The 22631-nt window shown below is 35.9% G+C and overlaps 1 protein-coding gene across 1 annotated transcript in view; it reads left to right on the forward strand.

The window, feature by feature from the left end:
• The first annotated feature begins 1257 nt into the window (after positions 1-1257).
• cyth2 (cytohesin 2) overlaps positions 1258-22631 on the forward strand; it is a 33036-nt gene continuing 11662 nt past the window's right edge. The window contains exons 1-8 of the mRNA XM_039651282.2: positions 1258-1442; positions 5254-5404; positions 11747-11813; positions 14751-14869; positions 15294-15374; positions 15830-15942; positions 17474-17622; positions 18803-18914. Of these exons, the coding sequence (XP_039507216.1) occupies positions 1376-1442; positions 5254-5404; positions 11747-11813; positions 14751-14869; positions 15294-15374; positions 15830-15942; positions 17474-17622; positions 18803-18914 (859 nt within the window). The 5' untranslated portion in view covers positions 1258-1375. The remainder of the gene's footprint in view (positions 1443-5253; positions 5405-11746; positions 11814-14750; positions 14870-15293; positions 15375-15829; positions 15943-17473; positions 17623-18802; positions 18915-22631) is intronic.

A 22631-nucleotide genomic window follows, 5' to 3' on the forward strand; every position in this document is an offset into this window, starting at 1 on the left:
AATATCTAATTGAAATCTGAGGTCATTTTTTTAAATTAATTTGAGAATATTTATAATTTTAAGACATGATGCTAAAATGAGACCTTGACAATCCTTTTTTTTCTTCTTTTTTTACAAGTCTAGTTTAGGAAAAAATAAATAAATCTTTGTTCTCTAAGAATTATGTAAATTGTGTTGTGGTTATTTCTGTGAAATATTTATATTTGTTTAACTGAAGTCTGTTATATTATTAAAACTTAAATCATAGAAAACCATCAAGTAATCAACTTATCTGGTATATTTTACTACAGAGGTTCTCAAACTGGTAAACCTCACAGTATGTGAAATTTTGATGGGCATGTGTGAAAATATTTATTTTCAAGAAAAAGTGAGCCTAAATGCATGTACCATATACCATATCAGCAAATGTTACATGCATTGTATTACATTTTCTCCAAAAGAAGCTTTATATAGACTAGAAAAACACTAGATTAGATCAAGCCAATAGTGATAATGACCCATAAACTCTCACAAAGTTGTAAACAGCAAGAAAGTTTAAATCTTAGCCAATCTTGTCCTTTTCTGACAACATGCATTAGTTACATTTTGGACAAAAACAAAAAACAGCTAGCTATATATATGTTGTTTTATTATTTATATGGGGTATGTGATGTTATTATAATTACATTATTGTATGATAATTTGTAAGAAAAAGAAAAGAACGTCACTTTATTTAAGAACGCTACACCATATATTTTGTGAACTACTAATGCAAAATGTCTGATCGTGCTTGTAATAGAAAACTGTTATTGATTTTTCATCAAGTCCTAAATGATTTCTTCTTTAGAACTATTATTATAGCACACATTAGTTGTTATGAGAACATCTAGTTTTTGTATGCCTCATTGTATGAAATAAGTAGACTAGACGTAAATTAATAATTAGGCTATTCTATTTTAAAATACTTGAAATGGGGTGGAGTAGAAGAAAGAGCTGATGGGTGGTTATTGATTTGTAAAATAAATTCGTGATTTTTGATTTTCACTGTTGGCGTTACAACGACGAGCCCTGTTACTTCTGGTGGTTGTAACATAATCATGTGTTAACTAAAAGTTATCGCCTACTATTAAGTACTTGACTACTAGTTTATGTCTAATAAAAAAGTCTAAAGTTATATTTTTAGAAACACATTTCTTTCTTCACGAACTAAACAGAACCTGACCTTACCAAGATGGCGGGATTTGCGGGTCGTAAATTTCACTGGATGACACTGGCGCAACTTCCGTTCTCAACTCCTCCTTTGTCTGAGCCCGATCGGTCCTCCGCCTAGTTATTTATTTATTTCATTTTCGTTTGTGGGGTATATTTTTATATATCCTTATCTCTCGGTTATTGAATGACATTCGATTCCGACACATATATGCCTAAAAGCAAAGCCCCCAAAATGGATGACCTGGACTACAGTAAGTAAAGCTGTTTTAGCGTTGTGTTTAGTGCCGCAACACGTACTGTTGTATATGAGCTTGGGAAATCCTTCACGTAGAAGGATGCATTTGCTATTTTAAAGGGTTTAAATTAAATGTCATTTTTTGTTGGTACATCAAGCATATCTCTCCAGCTTTAGTGCATCATTAATCTGCCCATGTCCAGTCATTGTTCTGGATTCATTCATGTTCGGCCTCCTTCAGTTGTTTACATCTGTATCGTGTCTCATTGCTTTTATCAGTGGATGAATAATTTCATGTCAACTCTGTGTATTTCGTTAGTGTCGTGGCGACATGATGTCATAGTTCATCAGCTGGTCATAATCATACATCTTTTGGGTGGCGTTATTGGATTTTTTTAACAGTGTTTCTGTTGCTTTTTAAGGAGTCATTCTTAAGCACACACAGATTTGTCATAACTTAATTTTTTAATCATGAACTTAATATAGGCACACAGAGTGAAATAGTTGTCATCTGTCATCATCAGTCTGTTGCACATTTAATTCTTCGCTGGAATATGGGCTGGAGGCCTGTAGTTAGATATAAAAGTCTGAGACCACATTGAAAACCTTGGATTTAATCAACAAAGAAACCTTATGATGAAGCCATAAATGATGTGAAACTAACCAGATGTACAGTAGTGGCCAAAAGTGATATTTGTTTTAGTAACTAGATTGATGTCAAGACAAGTCATCTAAATTTATATAGTGCTAAATATAAACAGTGATAACAGGAAAATAATGTAACAGATTGTTTTGGCTGTACAGCATCTTTAGAAGAAAGTCATTGTCCAGTTTAAGTCCAGTGGTGATTAATTTCTATTGAAGAAATCATTACTAGTTCTTAATTTAGTTAATTTATCTATAGCCGCTCTCGACAAAAAACAAAACAAAACAATGATGTCATTGTCCAGCTGAGTTCTGTTCTCATATAATGGTGTCAATGCAGGCAGATCGATAATATTGATGAATATTAATGTCCCCAACTAAGCAAGCCGTGGGCAACAGGGGCAAGGAACTCAGACACCATCAGTGACAGAATGGAGAAGAAGAAAAAAACCTAGGGAGAAACCAGGTTCAGCCAGGGGCCAGTTCTCCTCTGGCCTATCAATAAATTGTGTATGACTATGATTCAGGCAGCATTGTAGGTCAGAAGTCAGATTGGAATCTGAACATTCATAATATTTTGTCCAGTTCCTTCTGGGTGACGATCAGAGTCATCACGCCGGTATGGAGATGGTCACGGTCCTGTGACTCTATGCAGAGAGTCAGATGCTCTTTAGATCATCTCAGGGCATGCTGGAGAACATGATCATCAGCTTCACTTCATCTAGATCCAGTCCTACTGAGAGACACCCCCAAATATTGAGACCTTCTCAGAATCAACTAACTTTCTTTTTTTTATGTATCCATGTGCAAATTTAGGATTTGCAAATGAAAAAATAAATATATAGGTTCAACTAGCAGATGTAGGTATATTATAGATATTGTACCTATAAATATATAGGTTCAAAACTGATATATAATCTGCTGTTTTAGAAAAAATATTTATATATATATATATATATATATAATACTTAAAGGAGAAGTTCACTTAAACTTTTGCTGATAATTTACTCACCCCCATGTCATCCAAGATGTCCATGTCATTCTTTCTTCAGTCGAAAAGAAATTAAGGTTTTTGATGAAAACATTACAGGATTTTTCTCCATTTAAAGGAGAACTCCGGCGAACAATGAACCTTTGGTCTAATAAAACATCGGTACCTAGTCAATCGTTCTCTGGGTTTTGTTTTCTTGATGATCGAATGTAAAGAGTTTTATCTCTAAAAACTGTTTAGCGTATAATGCTAGTAATGGGGGCATTGACTAAGTAAAAAGAAATCGCTAGTTTATACCACTAACAAGGCTTAAAATAGCCCCACACTAACGCAGTAACATAATGAGGCTCCATACATGCAAAACGAAGCATTGAGAACTTTGTAAGTGTACAGACCGTTTAATAAGAAGATACTTTATGAAGACAGTTCACTTCGCGTATACAGACAGGAGCCATCTTAAAAAATAGTCTCGATAAGTCGATCCCCGAACGCCGTTGATACAGTTCAGAAGTTCGCTGAACTTCATACAGTTCAGATCACACAGCACGACGTTCGTGGTTTGACTTATCGAGACTATTTTTTAAGATGGCTCCTGTCTGTATACGCGAAGTGAACTGTCTTCATAAAGTATCTTCTTATTAAACGGTCTGTACACTTACAAAGTTCTCAATGCTTCGTTTTGTATTCATTCATTCGTTCATTCATTCAACTGTATTTGTCCCCAGGGGGTATGTATGGAGCCTCATTATGTTACTGCGTTAGTATGGGGCTATTTTGAGCCTTTTTGTTGGTATAAACCAGCGATTTCTTTTTACTTAGTCAATGCCCCCATTACTAGCATTATACGCTAAACAGTTTTTAGAGATAAAACTCTTTACATTCGATTATCATGAAAACAAATCTCAGAGAACGGTTGACTATGTACCGATGTTTTATTAGACCAAAGGTTCATTGTTCGCCGGAGTTCTCCTTTAATGGACTTCAATGGGAACCAAACGGTTCAAGGTCCAAAAGACAGTTTCATTGCAAACTGTTCAAAGGGCTTTAAACGACACCAGACGATGAATAAGGGTCTTATCAAGCAAAACGATTGTTTAAGATAACAAAGTTTAAGTTTTATAAGCACAAATGCTCATATTGCTCTGTTCTGTCATGCATGTTCATGACTCTCCTGTTCAAACTCGTTCATCTAAATGAACAAATCTTTTTTCGAGTCATTTGATTCATTCAACGAACAAAATGAAGGAATTGACTCGGAAAAAGATTCGTTCATTTTGATGAACGAGTCCGAACAGGAGAGTCACGAACGTGCGTCACGGAACAGAGCAAGGCGAGCATTTGAGCTTATAAAACTTAAACTTTGTTATTAATTTATTAAATGAGCGATCGTTTCGCTTGATAAGACCCTCATCGTCTGGAATCGTTTAAAGCCCTTTGAACAGTTTGCACTGAAACTGTCTTTTGGACCTTGAACCGTTTGGTTCAATTTTTGGATTCCAAAAATCCTGGAATGTTTTCATCAAAAACCTTAATTTCTTTTCGACTGAAGAAAGAATGACATGGACATCTTTGATGACATGGGGGTGAGTAAATTATCAGCAAAATTTTTTTTTTTTTTAAGTGAACTACTCCTTTAAAATGGGGTGGAGTTGGGCGAAAGGTTTGATATTTTTGGATCTACAAAATAAATTCATGTTCAAAACTAACACCAAATTGTCATGCTGATAAAGTCAGTTTGTAAAGAGAAAATGTATCAGAATAGAAGCGTTTAGACCCAAATGTGAAGCAGAAGCTAATAGTGTGTTTTTGAGTGATTCATTTGAGGGTTTTGAGCTGAAGATTGTGAAAGTGTGTTCCTCAGAGTATGTGTCTCTGCCTGCAGACGTTGCTTTCTGAGCTTCTGCGTGTCTGGCTCAGTTTTGTCCTGGCTTGCTCTCTCTAAAGCTTCCAAACACCCACCGGTGTCGCAAGAGTCGTCTGTCAGTCCCCAGAGAATCTGAGCGTAAACTCGTGAATGTGTCCCGAATCCCCATCAAGTTTCCATCTCGCTTCATAAAGTGAATGATATTAGACACAGGCCAATCAGCAAACGGGGGGTTCGTGTTAGAGAGGCCTTGGTTGAGTGATCGGTCTTTTCGGTTCCTTTCCTATCCAAGTCCCTGTGACCTCATTTCTTTCTTTCTCTTCGCAGTCCCAGCGGACCTGAGCCCAGAGGAGCGCTCCGAGCTGGAGGAGATCCGGCGCAGGAAAGGGGCGCTGATTCTGGAGATCCAGAGGCTGAAAGAGGAGCTGAGAGAAGCCATTATAGAGGTGGAGGGGCTGGAGACCAGCACAGAGGGCAGGTTAGTTAACATTTACACTTGAAGAGCTCTTTTCCAAAACGCTATAAATCCATTTCAATAGTTTTCAGGAAAACTACATTTTTTACCTAGACCCACACATTTTGTGAATAATCAAATTATCCTGTTGAAATGTTTTATTGGTTCAGTCTGAACATTTTGAACAATGATTATTAAATCAAACAACAATATTGTTAATGATAAATTAAAAGTTAATTTTATTTATTTTTTCAAAATGCTATGCATCCTTCCATTTTTTTGTATCATTTTTAGTAAAGTCATTTTTAGTAAAGTGTCAAACCTCAAACAAATAGTAGGCTACCAATTTCAACATATGCATGAAAAAACTAATTATTAAAAATGATCAATAATGATAACGATATTCAAAAAAGGGATGGGCACCCCTCCAGCACATGCACACACACATAGGCTACATACATAGCATGTGAGCAAAGCGGAGCGGCGAGACGCTTAAATATAAGTAAAAAAAAAAAAAAAACATAAAATAAACATAGGCTGCGTTTCACATTTGTGTTTACTAATATTACGTTACTTATTTTTATTATTTCATCTATGTTGAGTAGGCTATAAAAAGGGAACCGCATGAGATGAGTAAGATATCCGACCAATATCGGAAAATATTTGGAGTGGGTCAGACATGATTTCGACCACTTATTAAGTTTTGTTTTGTAGAAAGCTTGTAAATTTCGTTTGATATAAATTATATCTTTATTTTAATAAATGTTTCATCAACAAATTGACTGGATTAAAACAGCAAATATCAGACAATATAATCAGGACACAGAGGCGCGCAGGTGAACCGGAGAGCGCGTCTAATATATTATGAACCGAAACACTGCGATGCTTGCCTCACAGACCTGAGAACTAGGCTACAGAAATCTTTAAATGTCTACTTTTAAACAAAACAATTAAAAACGAAAATAAATTGACAACTCTCTGCGTATGTAGGCTAATTCGAAGTATCTCTATAGGCTTATGCGTGTTCACTGCGAAGATGGCGAGTAGCATCATCAACTTTATCTTTGCTGCTGACACTGACAGAAAACACTAGTTTATTAATAAACAATTCCAATGTTTCATGCATAATCATTACTTTTGCCGGTTCTTTGTGGCAAGCTTTATGCATGCATTGAGATGCGGAATAGGCTATTAAAAAACGCTCATATGGTTTCTCTCCCATTTAATTAAATCAATGTATGTGATTAGCCTACTGATTAGACAAATGGCTTAAATGATCTACTACTATAGTCGACTAGAAAACTAGGACTCATTTTGAGGAATGAATGAACATAATAAACCTCTGTTCAGAGTGCCGCCGTGCTGGTTTGCGTCGAACGCTCATCGAATTTGAGGACTTATCGCGTTTAGGCTAAAAACAGGGCTGGCGCTTATCGCGGTTTGGAAAGAAACTGTATCTTGCAGTACATTTTCAACAAGGAAATATAGCGATTTGGCATGAAACGTTGATGGGTCAGTGAAAGGGTTCTGTCCACAGCAGAATGACCCGACAAACTCATTTTTTTTAAAAATGGCGTTTATCGCGTTTTGGAAAAGAGCTCTTCACTTGTTCATAACTACAACTGAAGCCATGTGCTGAAATTGCTATATTTGGTGCTCCAGGTGATGAATCGAATATGACTAAAGACAACTGAAGATGATTGCTTTTGCATCCCAATAGGCTCGCAGACGAGTGTTATTACATTGGAAACCCACCTAAAGCATCACATTGGCTTCAGGATTTGATGTTATATCTACACTTGGAAAAGATTAAATATTTTTATTAGAGGTTCCCAAAAATTATCTTATGTCTGGTAACCTCTTTATTATCCTATTTCTCTGCCATAAATGTACTTCCTGGGGAGAAGTGGGATTAACATTGGTATTGTAACTTGATTTTCTTTACCCACACCCGTCTATATGACAATCTCGGGGTGTTTGATGTTCAGTTGCATGTGCTCCAGGGGCCTATACCATGAAGCCGGTTTAGGTGGCCAGCTATGTTTCAGTTTAGTTTGTGCCAACCCTGGGTTTTAGGTACCATGAAAGTGGTTTGGCTTTTAGCAGTGTTCATTGCCATAGTAACTTACACTCCACAGCTAACCTGGTCCGAGGCAGGTTATGTTCCAGGTAAGAGGTTGCAAATCGAACTTGGACCAATCAGCTGTGAGCAAAGTGACACGTGTGACGTGATAAAGTCACTCCACAGCAAATGATTTTAAAAAACAAAATCATGGCTTTTAGTAAATAAATTTGTATGATTTATAAATTATTTCTGTAATTATTATACCCTAAAACGATCTCACATGTACAAATCAGTTCTTCAATTATTATTACACAGATTTTAAATGAATACGTACAGTATATAAAGGTAGTATAAATACGATTTAGAATCAATAAATGAAGCTATAAAAAATGACTACATGTGAGCTTAAATGTTCAATTCTCTCTATATCTTTATCTTTTCTTCTTGCTGTGTAAATTTGGTTAAATTCTTAATATTTTAATACGTTTATTTAATAAATGAATTGCGCTACTTCTCTCGTGAGAAATTAATTTCAATGAGTTTTGAAAGAGTTTCACTCTTTCTTAGCATGTGATTGGCTGTTTGCTACTGATGTCACTCCTAAACTCAGGATCAAAGCCTGAGTTGACAGAGAAAGTTGAAGATCAGCATCATGGTACCAACAAAGCCTGGCTGGATTGGTTTGGTTTTGTCAACTCAAAACTAATGGACTATGTGCACGTTAGCATATGCTAGTTCCGGCTGCGAAACCGATATGGGGTGTCTAGTTTCCAGTAGCCTGATGGACGACGTAGAGGATGTATGTTTCTCCAGATGTCTTGAACATTTGCCGAATATTACAGTCGATTATGTTCATCGACTGGCTAATGATTTTCCTCCAGCTCCCCAGGGCAAGAGAGAAGGGGTTTAAATATTACATTTCTCAGTATTTGCATCATTTTGAAGGGAACGTTAAGTCACAACAACATCCATGCTCAGACTGATCTCATGAAATTGTGTATGTATGACACGTATCACGTATTTTTGGCATGCTATCAACACGCATAATCTCTTTTCAGCGTGTTTATGAATACCGTTGACTTAACATTATTATTGTATATATATATACCCGTCACTCCTACCATCCTAGGAAAAAATAAATATCGCTCCCCAGATGTAGATCTACATTTTGTTTTGTTTCGCTCGGACATTTGACGGCGTGTACATACGCGGTACACGTGGAATCACTCGGACTTTAATGTTGCCATGCTACGTGCTCAAGCTATGCGATTTGGTAACTGTTATATCTCTCTATACATTATAAAATGCGAAATCATGCGTTAGAAAGTGCATTTTCCAGAACAGTTTGTGTTGGCCATTGTTTTGTTTAACCCTTGTGTTATGTTGGATTTCTGTGTACACCCCTTATGGTTCGGGTCAAATTGACCCTAATTGGATTCAATACAATTCCTCAAAAGTCACACTATGAAAACCAACAAAGATTCAGGTTCAAACTGTAAACTTTTAATATCAACATTTTTCAAATATTCCAAAAAATATATATCTGAAGATATGATTTAATGAACATGTGTTTTAACCATTTTTTAAAACTGTTTTGTTTTGACAAAATTTGAAAATGAACAGAAACCAGACATAACAAAAACATACATCAAATAAATGTTTTTTATTTATTTTTTTGGGTCTGTGAAGCTGCCTTTGAAATACCTAGCTTTTAACCAAACCTTATAGGATTTTCAGACACCAAGAGAGCTTAAAAATGAGAGCTTATTTTACTATCTGTGTCTGTCAAAGATTTTCATTTGTAATTTGCAATTAATTCTGAACACCATTATTTAGCTTTTTTTCAAGTTTGGTTAGGGTTAGAGCACTTTTAGATACACTTACACTTTAGAACTGGAGTTGATGCCCTGACATACATAAAATAAATGTTTTTATTTTGTGTCTGTACAGTTGCTTTTGAATAGCTGCCTATGAGGGTCAAACTGACCCGCGAACATCACAAACGTAATAGTAATTTAGTTTGTATATGTCAAAAAACACCAGCATGTTGAAACTTTGCATGCATGTTCATGATGATAAATGAGAAAAAGTCACAAAAATATCAAGAAAAAAACAAAACAAAGGGTTAATATTATTTCAGGTAGCTTGAAAATATAAATGAAAGGTAATTTTTACCATCTGTGGCTGACACAATATTTTTCTGTATTGAAATAAGTGTGGAAAAGCAATTTTTTTAGCTTCATAAGGTAGTAAAAAAATAAAATAACAAAATATAACCACTAAATGTTATTATTTTGGGTCGGTACAGTTGCATTAGAGCGTTAAAATATGCGGGTCAAATTGACCCGTGAACATCACTAACGTAATAGTAATTTTGTTTGTATATGTCAAAAAACACCAGCATGTTGAAACTTTGCATGCATGTTCATGATGATAAATGAGAAAAAGTCAGAAAATATCAAGAAAAAATATATAGGTTAACCAGTATTTCCAAAAACTAGAAAATCTAAACGGGTCAAATTGATCCGCAACATAACACAAGGGATCAATTTGACACAACATAAGATGTTCAGAGGCTATGTTGTTGACAACCACTATCTATATAGAATGTCATATAGATCAGTGTTGACAACCACTATACATGTCATACAGGGAGTAAAGGTATCCGACGTTGGTTCGTTCGTTATCAAGTTAGGCTGTTTAACACATATTAGGCTGTTCACACATATTTCTAAACAGGTCTCCCTTGCAAAATAGGTTCTAAACCCAGGGGCTTCTCCTGGTTAAAAGGTATAATATAATAAATAATTAGTAGCCTAAAAACTTCCTTCTAGTTGTCATGGATACGCAACGCTCCACTCTGTAAAGCGACTGCTTGGGTGCGGTGACAAAATGTGAAATATCGTTTAACGTACTTTTCACAACTCCACCCATATGAGTGAAAACTGTGTTGGTTGACTTGACAATGAACAAACGAACATAGTTTTAGACAAATATATTTAGATAGATAAGCTTTAGATAGCCGGTCCACTGATGTAGGATGTAAACAACGGCAACCGGAACCGAAGTACCCAACATCCGCCCTCAAGGCGGAAGTTAGCATTTTTCTCGTGCACAGAGTCAATCCTGCAACCCTGAGTTTGTTCAACTACCATCATGGTACAGGCCCCAGGTGTTTTTCCAGCTATTTACATGTGTGAATAGGTAGGACTTGTGTTTATTAAAGGGTTAGTTCACCCAAAAATGAAAATTAAGTCATTAATTACTCACCCCCATGCTGTACCAACCCCGTAAGACCTTTGTTCGTCTTCGGAACACAAATGAAGATATTTTTGATTAAACTTGAGAGCTGTATAACTACCACATTGGCTCCTAAGGGACTGCCTCTTGACGGCCCAGAAAGTCAATGAAGAAAATGTTTAAATATCCCAAGTGACTACCGTGGCTCAACTATATGTTTATCAAGCGACGCGAATACTTTTTGTGCGAAAAAACAAACAAAAATAACGAGTTTATTCGACTATTTCTTTTCTTCCTTGTAGGCCAGAACGAGAATTCCTTAGATTTCCACGACGCATGCGCGAGAATTGCTATCTGCTTACACCAGCTTACACTACTTCAGATCTATAAGGAAGTCTCGTTCTGGCCTACAAGGAAGAAAAGAAATAGTCGAATAAACTCGTTATTTTTTTTTTTTTTCGCACAAAAAGTATTCGCGTCGCTTGATAAACATATAGTTGAGCCACGGTAGTCACTTGGGATATTTAAACATTTTCTTCATTGACTTTTTGGGCCATCAAGAGGCAGTCCCTTAGGAGCCAATGTGGTAGTTATACAGCTCTCAAATTTAATCAAAAATATCTTCATTTGTGTTCCGAAGACGAACGAAGGTCTTACGGGGTTGGTACAGCATGGGGGTGAGTAACTAATGACTTAATTTTCATTTTTGGGTGAACTAACCCTTTAATGCATTGTTGTAACACCTTTGATTGTGGTGTCCAACTGTTTTTTTTTTTTTTTTTTTTTTAACTGTTGCAAGAGAAAGTGTTATTAATGGATCAAGTGTTGCTGAAAAAGATACAGGTTTAGTCTCAGGTTTATCTCTAATTTGCCTTCTCTGATAAATAACAGTCAATAAATGCACACACACACACGTTATCTCTGTGTGAACAGTGCAGTCATTGACATGAGCTTGAACTCTCTTCATGCTGTGTGTTCAGGTTCATTGAACACTGTAAAGTGAGGTGGTGTTGTATTTCACACCTGAAAACAATATTGATCTCGTGTCTTTTATTTTGTAGTAAAACATTACAGAAGAGTCGACATGTGGCCATGGGCAGGAAAAAATTCAACATGGACCCAAAAAAGGTAAACCATCCTAAATGTGACGTTAAAAAATAATACAGTTCAAGATGACAGAAAGAAGAAAAGCTTTTTCATGTTGCCACTGTTTTCCAGCATTATTATCACACTCACATTTTTTATATGGTCGTTAAAATTCTTTGAAAGAAGTCTCTTATGCTTTCAAAAGACTGTATTTATTTACTGAGGTACAATAATATAATCAAATATTATTACACTTTATAAGAACTATTTTTCATTGAAATCTATTTAAATTATAATTTCCTGTGATTTCAAAGCTTAATCACTCCTTCAGAAATCACTCTAATATGATGATTTGCTGCTCAAGAAAAATCTCAATGTTGAAAACTTTGTGGTGTTTCATATTTTTGTGGAAACTGCTAAAAAATCTGGATTTTTTTTTTTTGATGAATAGAACGTTTAAGAACAGCATTTATTTGTAATAGAAGTCTTTACTGTCACTTTTGATCAATTTTATTCCTTGTTGTGGACTATATAGTGAGCTCGCCATTTTGTAGTGCTGTCCGAATCTATAGATAGTGATGATTATTTTACCCTATATTGTCCACTCAATGTATCCCAGAATGCATTTTAAAAAGTAGTGTACAACCGATGGTTGCTAACCCAAGCCCTACATACCATCATGCATTGCGCTGATCATAAAAATAAGTTATAATCATGTGTGGAGTAGCACATTATGACAGAAACGGACAGAAATGACTTTTTTGGAGAAATATGCTAAATATAATGTAATGTATTCATTTAAAAAAATCTATTCAGGCCAGAGCCGGCTAGGCTCGGTTGTAATCAACAGCGCCGAGAGACGATCGAGTAGTGTCCGAAAGTGGTGTTTCTATTATGCTGGTGAGCTCACTATATAGTAGGGAGTAGTGGTTTGAGTGGAGATTTCGGACACAGCATTAGTGTTTTGTGAAAACACATCCTGTATAGGTTTTTCTGAGACGTAAATATGTTGCTTAAATATTTTAAAGGGACTCTGTAGGAATTGCTGCCATCTAGCGGTGAAAATGTATTTTGCATTCAAACAAATTGTGCTCTCCAGCGCCTCTCGTTTTCAAATGTGCGTTGCAACTACGGTAACTAGGGCTGGGTAATAAATATCGATTTGTCAATATTAATCGATTCTCATTTTTACGAACCGATATCGATTCTTAAATCTCAAGAATCGATTAGTCATCCTGTTTCATTTGAATGAATGAGACATTGTATCGCGGCTGTGCGCATCCAAAAAATCGCAATAATCTTTGTCCTTTGTTACTATTGATATGAAACAAAGTCTCAATTTTCAAATTACGTCCATTTTCTTTAGAAATTCAAAAACATAAATAGCATTTTGGCGCTGTGGCGTGAGATCGCTCTGGCGCAGCTCAAGAGAAGCAGTAGCGCTGATCTCACTTCCGGGTTAATAATACCAGCTACAGCGCGAAATAAACATGAATGAGCATCTGAAAGTGTGTTAAAAGATCGAGTACAACTTATCGAAATCACTATCATGTCACATTCATTCGCTCAATCAGCGTTTCAACCGTGGAAAGACGTCAGTTAAACAGCTTGTAATCAATGTCATGTATCGTCATATTTACCTCAGAAAACCCACATCAACTCGTTAGTCAGCTAGAAAAAAATAACTCCAGAGAGGAGCATTTTGCTAAATATATACACTATATTACATATGCTTTATAATCTTAATGTTCTTCAATATTTAATGCATATTTGAATAAATCTGTCAAGTTTTTATGACAGCCACCATTTAAATGTTTCTATTTCATATAATCTTCTTATTATAAAAATAAATAAAAGTGTAATTTAAGTGTTTGTATAGCTACAAAACAATTCATTATTACTTTCATATTAGGCTAATGAAGCCTAGTAGGCTACAACTAGACTCCCATAGTTTACAGCATTAGTTAAGAGATTTGATTTCTTGAGAAAATTTGCCATTTATTGTAACTGATATTCAAAATAATCAATATCGAATCGGAATTGAAATCGAAATCGAATCGAATTGCAAGCTTGTAAATCGAAATCGAATCGAATTGTGAAATTTGTGTCAATACCCAGCCCTAACGGTAACCATTATGTACCAAAAAGCTATGACAGGATTACCACTTCGTCGAGTTTTTCTTCGGGTGAGCTGGTTTGTTATTTCAAACAAACAGCAACTCGACACAACGAATAAACGAATGTTACAGTATGAATACTGACTGTGAAAAACATGAACTATTGTAATATGTAGTTAAGCCGCCTTTATTCGTTATATTTTCTGAAGTAGCCTACGCGTATTAGATATCATCAACTTTTAACTATAAATATTCATCTGACTATATAATAAAGTACACAACCAAACAATGAAAAAAAAAGCTTGTAATTAAGACGTAACATTGCCTTATGTGCCGAGAAGAAAGCTCTTTCTCCTGCATTAGCTCTGTCCACCTGGAGAAAGCGATCCCGATATTAACTCGTGTGTTTTGTAATTTACGGTCACGTTTCCTTTTACGATCTATTTTTGGACTTTTTTGGCGACGAGGATTTGCAATGCAGTTTTTAAACAGTGATGCGCCTCTCTCACCGCTCTGCTCCTCCGCTTCACGCTGGCGCTGAACGACCACGCGGAATGCGTTTGCCTAGTACTTTATGTCCCTCTCTGCTATTATAGTTTTTCAAGATGGCGGAACTACATGGAAGCCTTACCCGTCCCATGTATATAGATATAATAAATTCTTCGTTTGCGAGGATAAGTCAGATAATTGGCAGATGTATTTGTACACCATTGAGGACATATTTATGAATAAAAATATTGATTTTAAATGATAAATTACATAAAAAGTTACACATAGTCCCTTTAAAGACATTTTGTGGCTGGAAATGTGGGAAATTACATTTGAATCTTTTCTTCATTTTTTCCATGTTCTTCTTTCACAGGGGATTGTATTCCTAGTGGAGAACGAGCTTCTCAGACACACTTCAGAGGACATCGCTCAGTTTCTGTACAAAGGAGAAGGACTCAATAAAACTGCAATCGGAGACTATTTGGGTGAAAGGTACTTTGCACTTCAACTGCATTATATCAGTGATTTTTAAATGGATTTATTTGTTACCGTAAGAAAAAAAAGTGCAATAACATATAAGCAACATTTAATTTTTGCTTCAAAGCAGATGTGCATTTGAGATGAATTTAAAGAAACTTTTCTGAGAGGATTTAAAGGGATAGTTCACGCAAAAATGGTTTACTCATGCAGTCATATACACAGAGGATGGCTTGAGGGCGAGTAAATCATGCAGTCATTTTCATTTGTGTGTGAACTAAGCGTTTAACTTAAGCTCTAAGAGCTAAAGCAACGAGCATATTTCAACTACTGACTTATTATATCATGATAATAGATATAATAATAAGATATAATAGATCAGTGATTTAAACAGAGATTTTGTTAATGGTTTATGTACATTTCTCTCTCTCTTTTTCAGAGATGACTTCAATATTAAAGTATTGCAGGCTTTTGTTGATCTTCACGAATTCACAGATCTGAACTTGGTACAAGCACTTCGGTAAATCAGCAACTTCAAACTTTGTGACTTTCCTCAGTGTTATTTTAGTTTTGTTTGATATATTGAATTATCTTTTATTTTTAGTTTTCAATAGTTTCATTATGTGCCTCATATTTTTCCCCCCATTTGTTTTAGCTATTTTTTTTTTTTTTGGTTTAATTTATTCTCATTTTAGTTATTTTTTTTATTTCCAGTTAATAATTTTAGTATTTAACTACACTTAAACTTATTTCAGTTTATTGCCAAGACAACATTTCTAATAATAATTTAACTAATATTTACATTTAATTTAATTTGTTAACATTTTTAGTTAACGAAAATAACCCTGACAAGTCAAGGAACATCTTGTTCATTTAGTATTGAGGCTTTTTGCATGCAAAACAGTTTCGTATGTTCATATGTTATTGTGTTGTGCTTGTTTTCATGGTGCATCTGTCTGTTCCTGCTCAACGCAGGCAGTTTCTGTGGAGTTTCCGCTTACCAGGCGAGGCTCAGAAAATCGACAGGATGATGGAGGCCTTCGCACAGAGATACTGTCACTGCAATCCTGGAGTCTTCCAGAGCACAGGTCTCACACACACACAAACACACACACAGCTCCTGAGGCTTTAATCAACATGTACACTAACTATTCCACATGCTTTTTATCACAACATATAATAGCTCACGTTTGTGTTATTTCATCATTTTGATTCTAAGGTTCTCAAAATAGTCACAATTGAGTAAGTGTGTCTAGTTATGGCGCTTTTCCTCTGCATGGTACGGGTTACTTAAAGGCACACTATGCAGCAATTCCGTTTTTGTCAAACAGCGACCCCTAGAGTCGCTGTGGAGTACTTGTATTTAACGTTACTGTCGTAAATACCACTCACGCAGAGCGTCTCTGCACTCACAGCCTGATACCTATATGAAGCTGTTATATTAAGGTACAAATCTTGCGTAGTGTGCATTTCTTGCATTAAATAAGAGATCTAGCGCTAAAATGTGTTTTTAAATTCATTTAAATTCAAGTGTCATGGATACATACACTCTAAAAAATGCTGGGTTGTTTTAACCCAATTTTGGGTCAAATATGGACAAACCCGAAATGTTGGGTTAAAAATGTAATGTAAAAATTTAACCCAACGGCTGGGTTAGTCCATATTTGACCCAAAGTTGGGTTAAAACAACCCAGCATTTTTTAGAGTGTAAGCTGCGTTTCCATCGCAATTACCAGTAACTATTTGTCCCAGGAACTTTTTTTTACCCCAGACCGCTTGCTTACTGCGTTTACACCGCGGACTAAAGTACCGGCTCTTCAATCTATCGCAGTTGCGGAGACTCTATTCATTCCGGTGAAATCACAAAATAAAATGCACACAAACGTGTTCATTATCTTTCCCTTTTCCTAGTCTCCTCCGACCGCGTTTTCTTTGCTTTTTCCATCGTCAAGTATCACGTCTGAAATGTGCGCAAGTGTCTTCGTGCTTCATGTTGTGGTTGATGTGTGTGACGTCGTTGCCGTAAAGCATGTCGTGATTCTCGCGAGATTTGTCGGGGGTGCTCCTCTCAAACTTGCATTGTTGGTTTTTCCAGCGGCGTCCCCCCCAAGCCTTACTACCACGATGATTTGTTTACCACCGAAATGACTTTGAAGCTGTTATATTAAAGGGATACTCCACTTTTTTTTGGAAATAGGCTCAATAGTGCCATTGACTTCCATAATATCTTACTATGGAAGTCAATGAGACCAGAAACTGTCTGGTTACTGATATTCTTCTAAATATCAGAAAATCGTCTGAATGGATTCGAAAACTGTAAAACTCAACTGTTCAACTCTTAGGGAGTTGTGAAATGAGCCTATTTCCAAAAAAAGTGGAGTATCCCTTTAAGGTACAATTCTTGCATGGTGTGCCTTTAAATAGTATGAGTACCACCTCTGTTGAGGTTCCAAGCGAGCCGAACCGATATTGAAATGTGACGTGTAAACACTGCAGAGCCCTGATTGGTCCGAGAGAATCGTCACGAGACACCGAACCCGAACTAACTAACTTCTTCGTCTTGCAGTGAAAAACATCCATTCCATCTCTCAGTCCTTAAACTCTGTCTTGTCCCCGCAGACACCTGTTACGTGCTGTCGTTCTCCATCATCATGTTGAACACCAGTCTGCACAACCCCAACGTGCGGGACAAGCCCACAGTGGAGCGATTCATCAGCATGAACAGAGGCATCAATGACGGGGGGGATTTACCAGAGGATCTGCTCAGAGTGAGTGTGAACGTGTCGTTATGTCTTACATGGCTCGATCGTTTCACTTCATTGCGACTAAAAATAGATGTGTGTGAGCTGTAAAATGTAGTTTGGAGCACGTGTGTGAATAAAAAATGATGTAAACGCCTTATATGATTAGTATATTGTAATAAAAATGCTGTTACATAAATACATCAACATTATTGATTTTAAAAGGCGAACTGTGTGTTGTTGTTTTTCTTTGTGCGTGTTTTTTTTCTCTCCTATAAAATAATGAAAATTAATGACTTCAGCAGGGTCCTATGGAATCCAGTCATAAAAATAGAATTTTGTAGAAGTAACACAAAATGTTACTGAATTTGATGAATTAGTTTAATAAATCAAAAGTCTTCTCTGCATTTCTCTTGTCTTCTCTAGCTTGCTTTCTAATGTGGTTGTCGAATAAGCCTAGTATTTTATATTACAAATATTGTTGGCTTTTTGACGGATTGCATAATTAGGGCGGTACAGTTATTCAAATCTTAAAATGGACCAGTGTGTGAATATTAATCTCAAATGTAATCTCAAAGTACGTGTGAATGTACTTCTCAAAGTACTAATAATAGTATTATTAATTTTTTTTAAAACTTTACAGTATGGAATATCATATTTCTCTTTTGTGCAGCATTGTATTTTTCTAAAAAAAAATTCATTTTCTTTTGATTACTTTTGAAAAGATGCATTAATGCTTTATGCTTTCATTTGATTACCACTGTTTTTGATACATTTTTGATAAATCCAGCTAAATTTAAATAGGCAACACAGAAATTCTGAAAAAATTGTATTAAATGTTAAAGTTTTATTTATTGAATTGTTTAGACATGCTTTTTGATTTATTAAAATTGAATCAAGCCATAAAAAAAAAGTTAAAATGAAAAACAGAATTTAGAAATAATTAAACATAATTTGGGGGTGGATTTCATAGGGCCCTAAGAATGTTATGTTTTATAATCTTTTAATAAATTGTTAAATTATGTAGGTTTCACAAGCTCAATAAATTAGACCTGCTTTTTTAATTACTGAAAAATTATCAACCGTTTTCGTTGGGCTCTACTTCCGGTCTCTATGCTGCTTCAAATTGTTGAGTGTTTCAAGGCTTTTTTAATAATAACTATTCACATTGAATGCTTTTATAAAACAATGTGAGTGTTCTCTTCAGAATCTGTATGACAGCATTAAGAACGAGCCTTTTAAGATCCCAGAGGATGATGGGAATGACCTGACGCACACTTTCTTCAACCCTGACCGAGAAGGCTGGCTCCTCAAGCTGGGTGAGTCCCTCCTGATGTGCGCCAGGAGACTTTCTGTTTAACCAAAGTCGTTGGAAGGGTCTCTATCATTGCCATTGCATGATATTCTATTTCATTGCAGCGCTTTGCACTTTTTTTTCTCCTTAAAAAAAAAAAAACCCAAGCAAAACATCACTTCTAATTTGAAAGATTTACTTTCTTTCTGCAAATCTGCATGGCGAGCTCTTGTGATCTCTCAAGCACTAAAAGCTTTTGAATCTGTTTCCCTCTCTCTGTGTCTCCCTCTCCTCTGTCTTTCTGTTTCCTGTGATCCGTCCCCGCCGTTCCCTTTTCTCGATCTCTTCTGGCTCCTGCTCTGCTTGACCTGTGATTTCTCTGCGTCTGCTGGGGCTGTTCACCCTTCAGGAGGTACGTACAGCCTTACTAGAACAGCTCGTAGAGAAGGACCGCTCAGATTAGGACACGATGATCTTATTAGTGATGTTTGCAAAGCATTATCATTATTGTGATATCGAACCGATATCGATTCTTAAATCTCAAGAATCGATTAGTCATCCTGTTTCATTTGAATGAATGAGACATTGTATCGCGGCTGCGCGCATTAAAAAAATCGCAATAATCTTTGTCCTTTGTTACTATTGATTTGAAACAAAGTCTCAATTTTCAAATTACGTCCATTTTCTTTAGAAATTCAAAAACATAAATAGAGTTTTGGCGCTGTGGCGTGAGATCGCTCTGGCGCAGCTCAAGAGAAGCAGCAGCGCTGATCTCACTTCCGGGTTAATAATACCAGTCACAGCGCGAAATAACCATAATGAGCATCTGAAAGTGTGTTAAAGATAGAGTACAACTTATCGAAATCCGTATCATGTCACATTGATTCGCTCAATCAGCGTTTCAACCGTGGAAAGACGTCAGTTAAACAGCTTGTAATCAATGTTTTGTCATGTATCGTCATATTCAGAAAACCCACATCAACTCGTTAGTCAGCTAGAAAAAAATAGCTCTAGAGAGGAGCATTTTGCTAAATATATACACTATATTACATATGCATTATAATCTTAAAGTTCTTCAATATTTAATGCATATTTTAATAAATCTGGCAAGTTTTTATGAAAGCCACCATTTAAATGTTTATATTTTATATAATCTTCTTATTATAAAAATAAATAAAAGTGTAATTTAAGTGATTCATTCATTATTACCTTCATATTTGAATAAATCTGGCAAGTTTTTATGACAGCCACCATTTAAATGTTTATATTTCAATCTTCTTATTATAAAAATAAATAAAAGTGTAATTTAAGTGATTCATTCATTATTACCTTCATGTTTGAATAAATCTGGCAAGTTTTTATGACAGCCACCATTTAAATGTTTATATTTCAATCTTCTTATTATAAAAATAAATAAAAGTGTAATTTAAGTGATTCATTCATTATTACCTTCATATTAGGCTAATGAAGCCTATAGGCTACAACTAGTCTCCCATAGTTTACAGCATTAATTAAGAGATTTAATTCCCTTGAGAAAAATTGCCATTTATTGTAACTGATATCCAAAATATTCGATATTGAATCGAATCGTAATCGAAATCAAATCAAATTGTAAAATTTGTCTCAATACCCAGCCCTACTGCTTAGTCTAGTCTTAAACGTCTCTCATCTAATTTATTTCTTTAAGACTGGTGGTAACTTTTTAAAGTCAGTTACTTAAAGGGTAGATCTAATTTGAATCAGAAAAGTAAGACTGATTACCTCTTGACTAATTTCTAGTTAGCCACAAAAAGTAAGTACCCATCACTACTGGCGCCAGTTGCATAAACTTGGCCAAATTAGTTCTTAAAGTCAGGGAACTACACTAACCTTTTCCACTGGTGGCACTTGCGCTACTAACTTTTTCAGTTACTGGCGCAAAACAACTCGCACAAATTATTTATAGTAAGCCGCACTCTGGATAATAATGAATAATACTGAAACTGCATTAGGGGTGGAACGGTACAGAAGTCACGGTTGGGTTGGGTTCATACCTTGGTTCAGACATTCAGACGGTTCGGTACGATTCGGTGCAATGGAGTGAAAAGCAAAACAAAAATACAGAAGGCATTTTTATAAATGTCTTAAGCCTTGTATTTTTTAAGTTGTTTAAGTTTTATTAATAAAGGCATAGAACCAGTTTATTTGTAGTGCACTGACAATAGTTTTATATAATTAGTTTATTAATTAAATTAATAAAAAGACAAAATGACCTTGATATATGTTTGGTAATTGTACTTGAATGAATGTAAAATTAATTTGCAATATTTCAGATCAATATATTTGTTTTCCTTAATATTAACTAACCCTAACTTTATTCTCATCTGAATTATAAATACATGATTTCCGTATAAAATAATTACCATTAAAACACATTTGATTTTCTTTTTTAATCAATCATACGCTGGACTGTTGGAAAGCTGTGATGACAATAAAATGATATAAATATATCTCTGGTTGTTTCTGTTACACAACATTTTGTATCATGTTTGGGGTGTGGGATGAAGAGAGGGATATTTTCAGTAATTATTTAATAAAACATTTAATTTATCTTCAGTGTGTAGTATTAGCCAATCAGGTGTCTTGACGCGAATCACGCGATTATGATTATGAAAAAACTAACGTTAGTCTAAAAAACTGCTAGTGATCATATAACGTTAGTCAATGTCAATATCAGCGCTAGCAATATAATTAGTTAGCTCATGGTAGAGTTTGTCAGCCGAACACCAGACCGCAAATCTACCTTTGGTGTAAGGAAGAGACACGGTGTCTTACATCTCTGCGTCTTTTTCCTGCCGCCATGCAGGCTCAGATAGCCTATATGATTATGATTAGCATGCCTATTATAAAGACACAAACCTTTTACTATCATGTCATTTGAATAATATGCGCGCGATAGAGAGAGAGAGCAAGACAGCGCTTGTGTTGTGTGAAGACGTGATAGTGCGCGCGCGGCCAGGGCGCGCTCACTCTCTCTCAGCTCGTTTGCGCCCTGTCAAACGCATCAGTCATTCTACTCTACAACACTCACCGCGATCAAAAAAAGGCTTTGGCGGGACAAAAAGCGGACGATCCGACAGGTTTTAGAAGATTAAATACAACCCGAAAGAAACTAAAAAAAACAGACCCGTCAAAATAGTCAGTTAATAGTCAAATAGTCAAAAATTAGGGTCGCAATGGGATTTCAAAAGGTCGCATATGCGACCATTTTGGTCGCAGTGTAGTTCCCTGTCTTAAAGGGATATTCCACCTTTGGAAAGATGAATGTGTATTTAAAATGGGTAATTTATGTAGAAGAAATGTGAAATTATTTTAGAATTTGGAGTTTTCTAGACTGAGAAAAGCCAGACAATGTATTTTTGGCTTATGTGGATGAAAGACAACAACTCCCAGAATGCACTTGCTTCGCTGCCCTAGGAGGCCATGCCTACCGGTAACAGAGTAGTTAGTAGTTGAACAACAACTACTAACGACTAGTTAGTAGTTAAACGCAGTAGTTAAACAACAAGTCTAGGCTACTAGTGAGTCTCCGTGATGAGTCTGCCCAAAAATGTGTTTCGAGATCGGCCAAAATGTCCGGGATTCGGCTTTTGCGTTCTACAGTCGCCGTTCATCATGTTTACTGTGGCGAGCGGGACGAGTGAGGGCCGCGGGAGAACGGCGCGAGGCCAGTGGCGTGATTACCGATGAGCGACACCTGTGA

The sequence above is a fragment of the Pimephales promelas genome, chromosome 12, assembly GCF_988280905.1.
Source record: "Pimephales promelas chromosome 12, fPimPro1.hap1.1, whole genome shotgun sequence".
Lineage (NCBI taxonomy): Eukaryota > Metazoa > Chordata > Actinopteri > Cypriniformes > Leuciscidae > Pimephales > Pimephales promelas.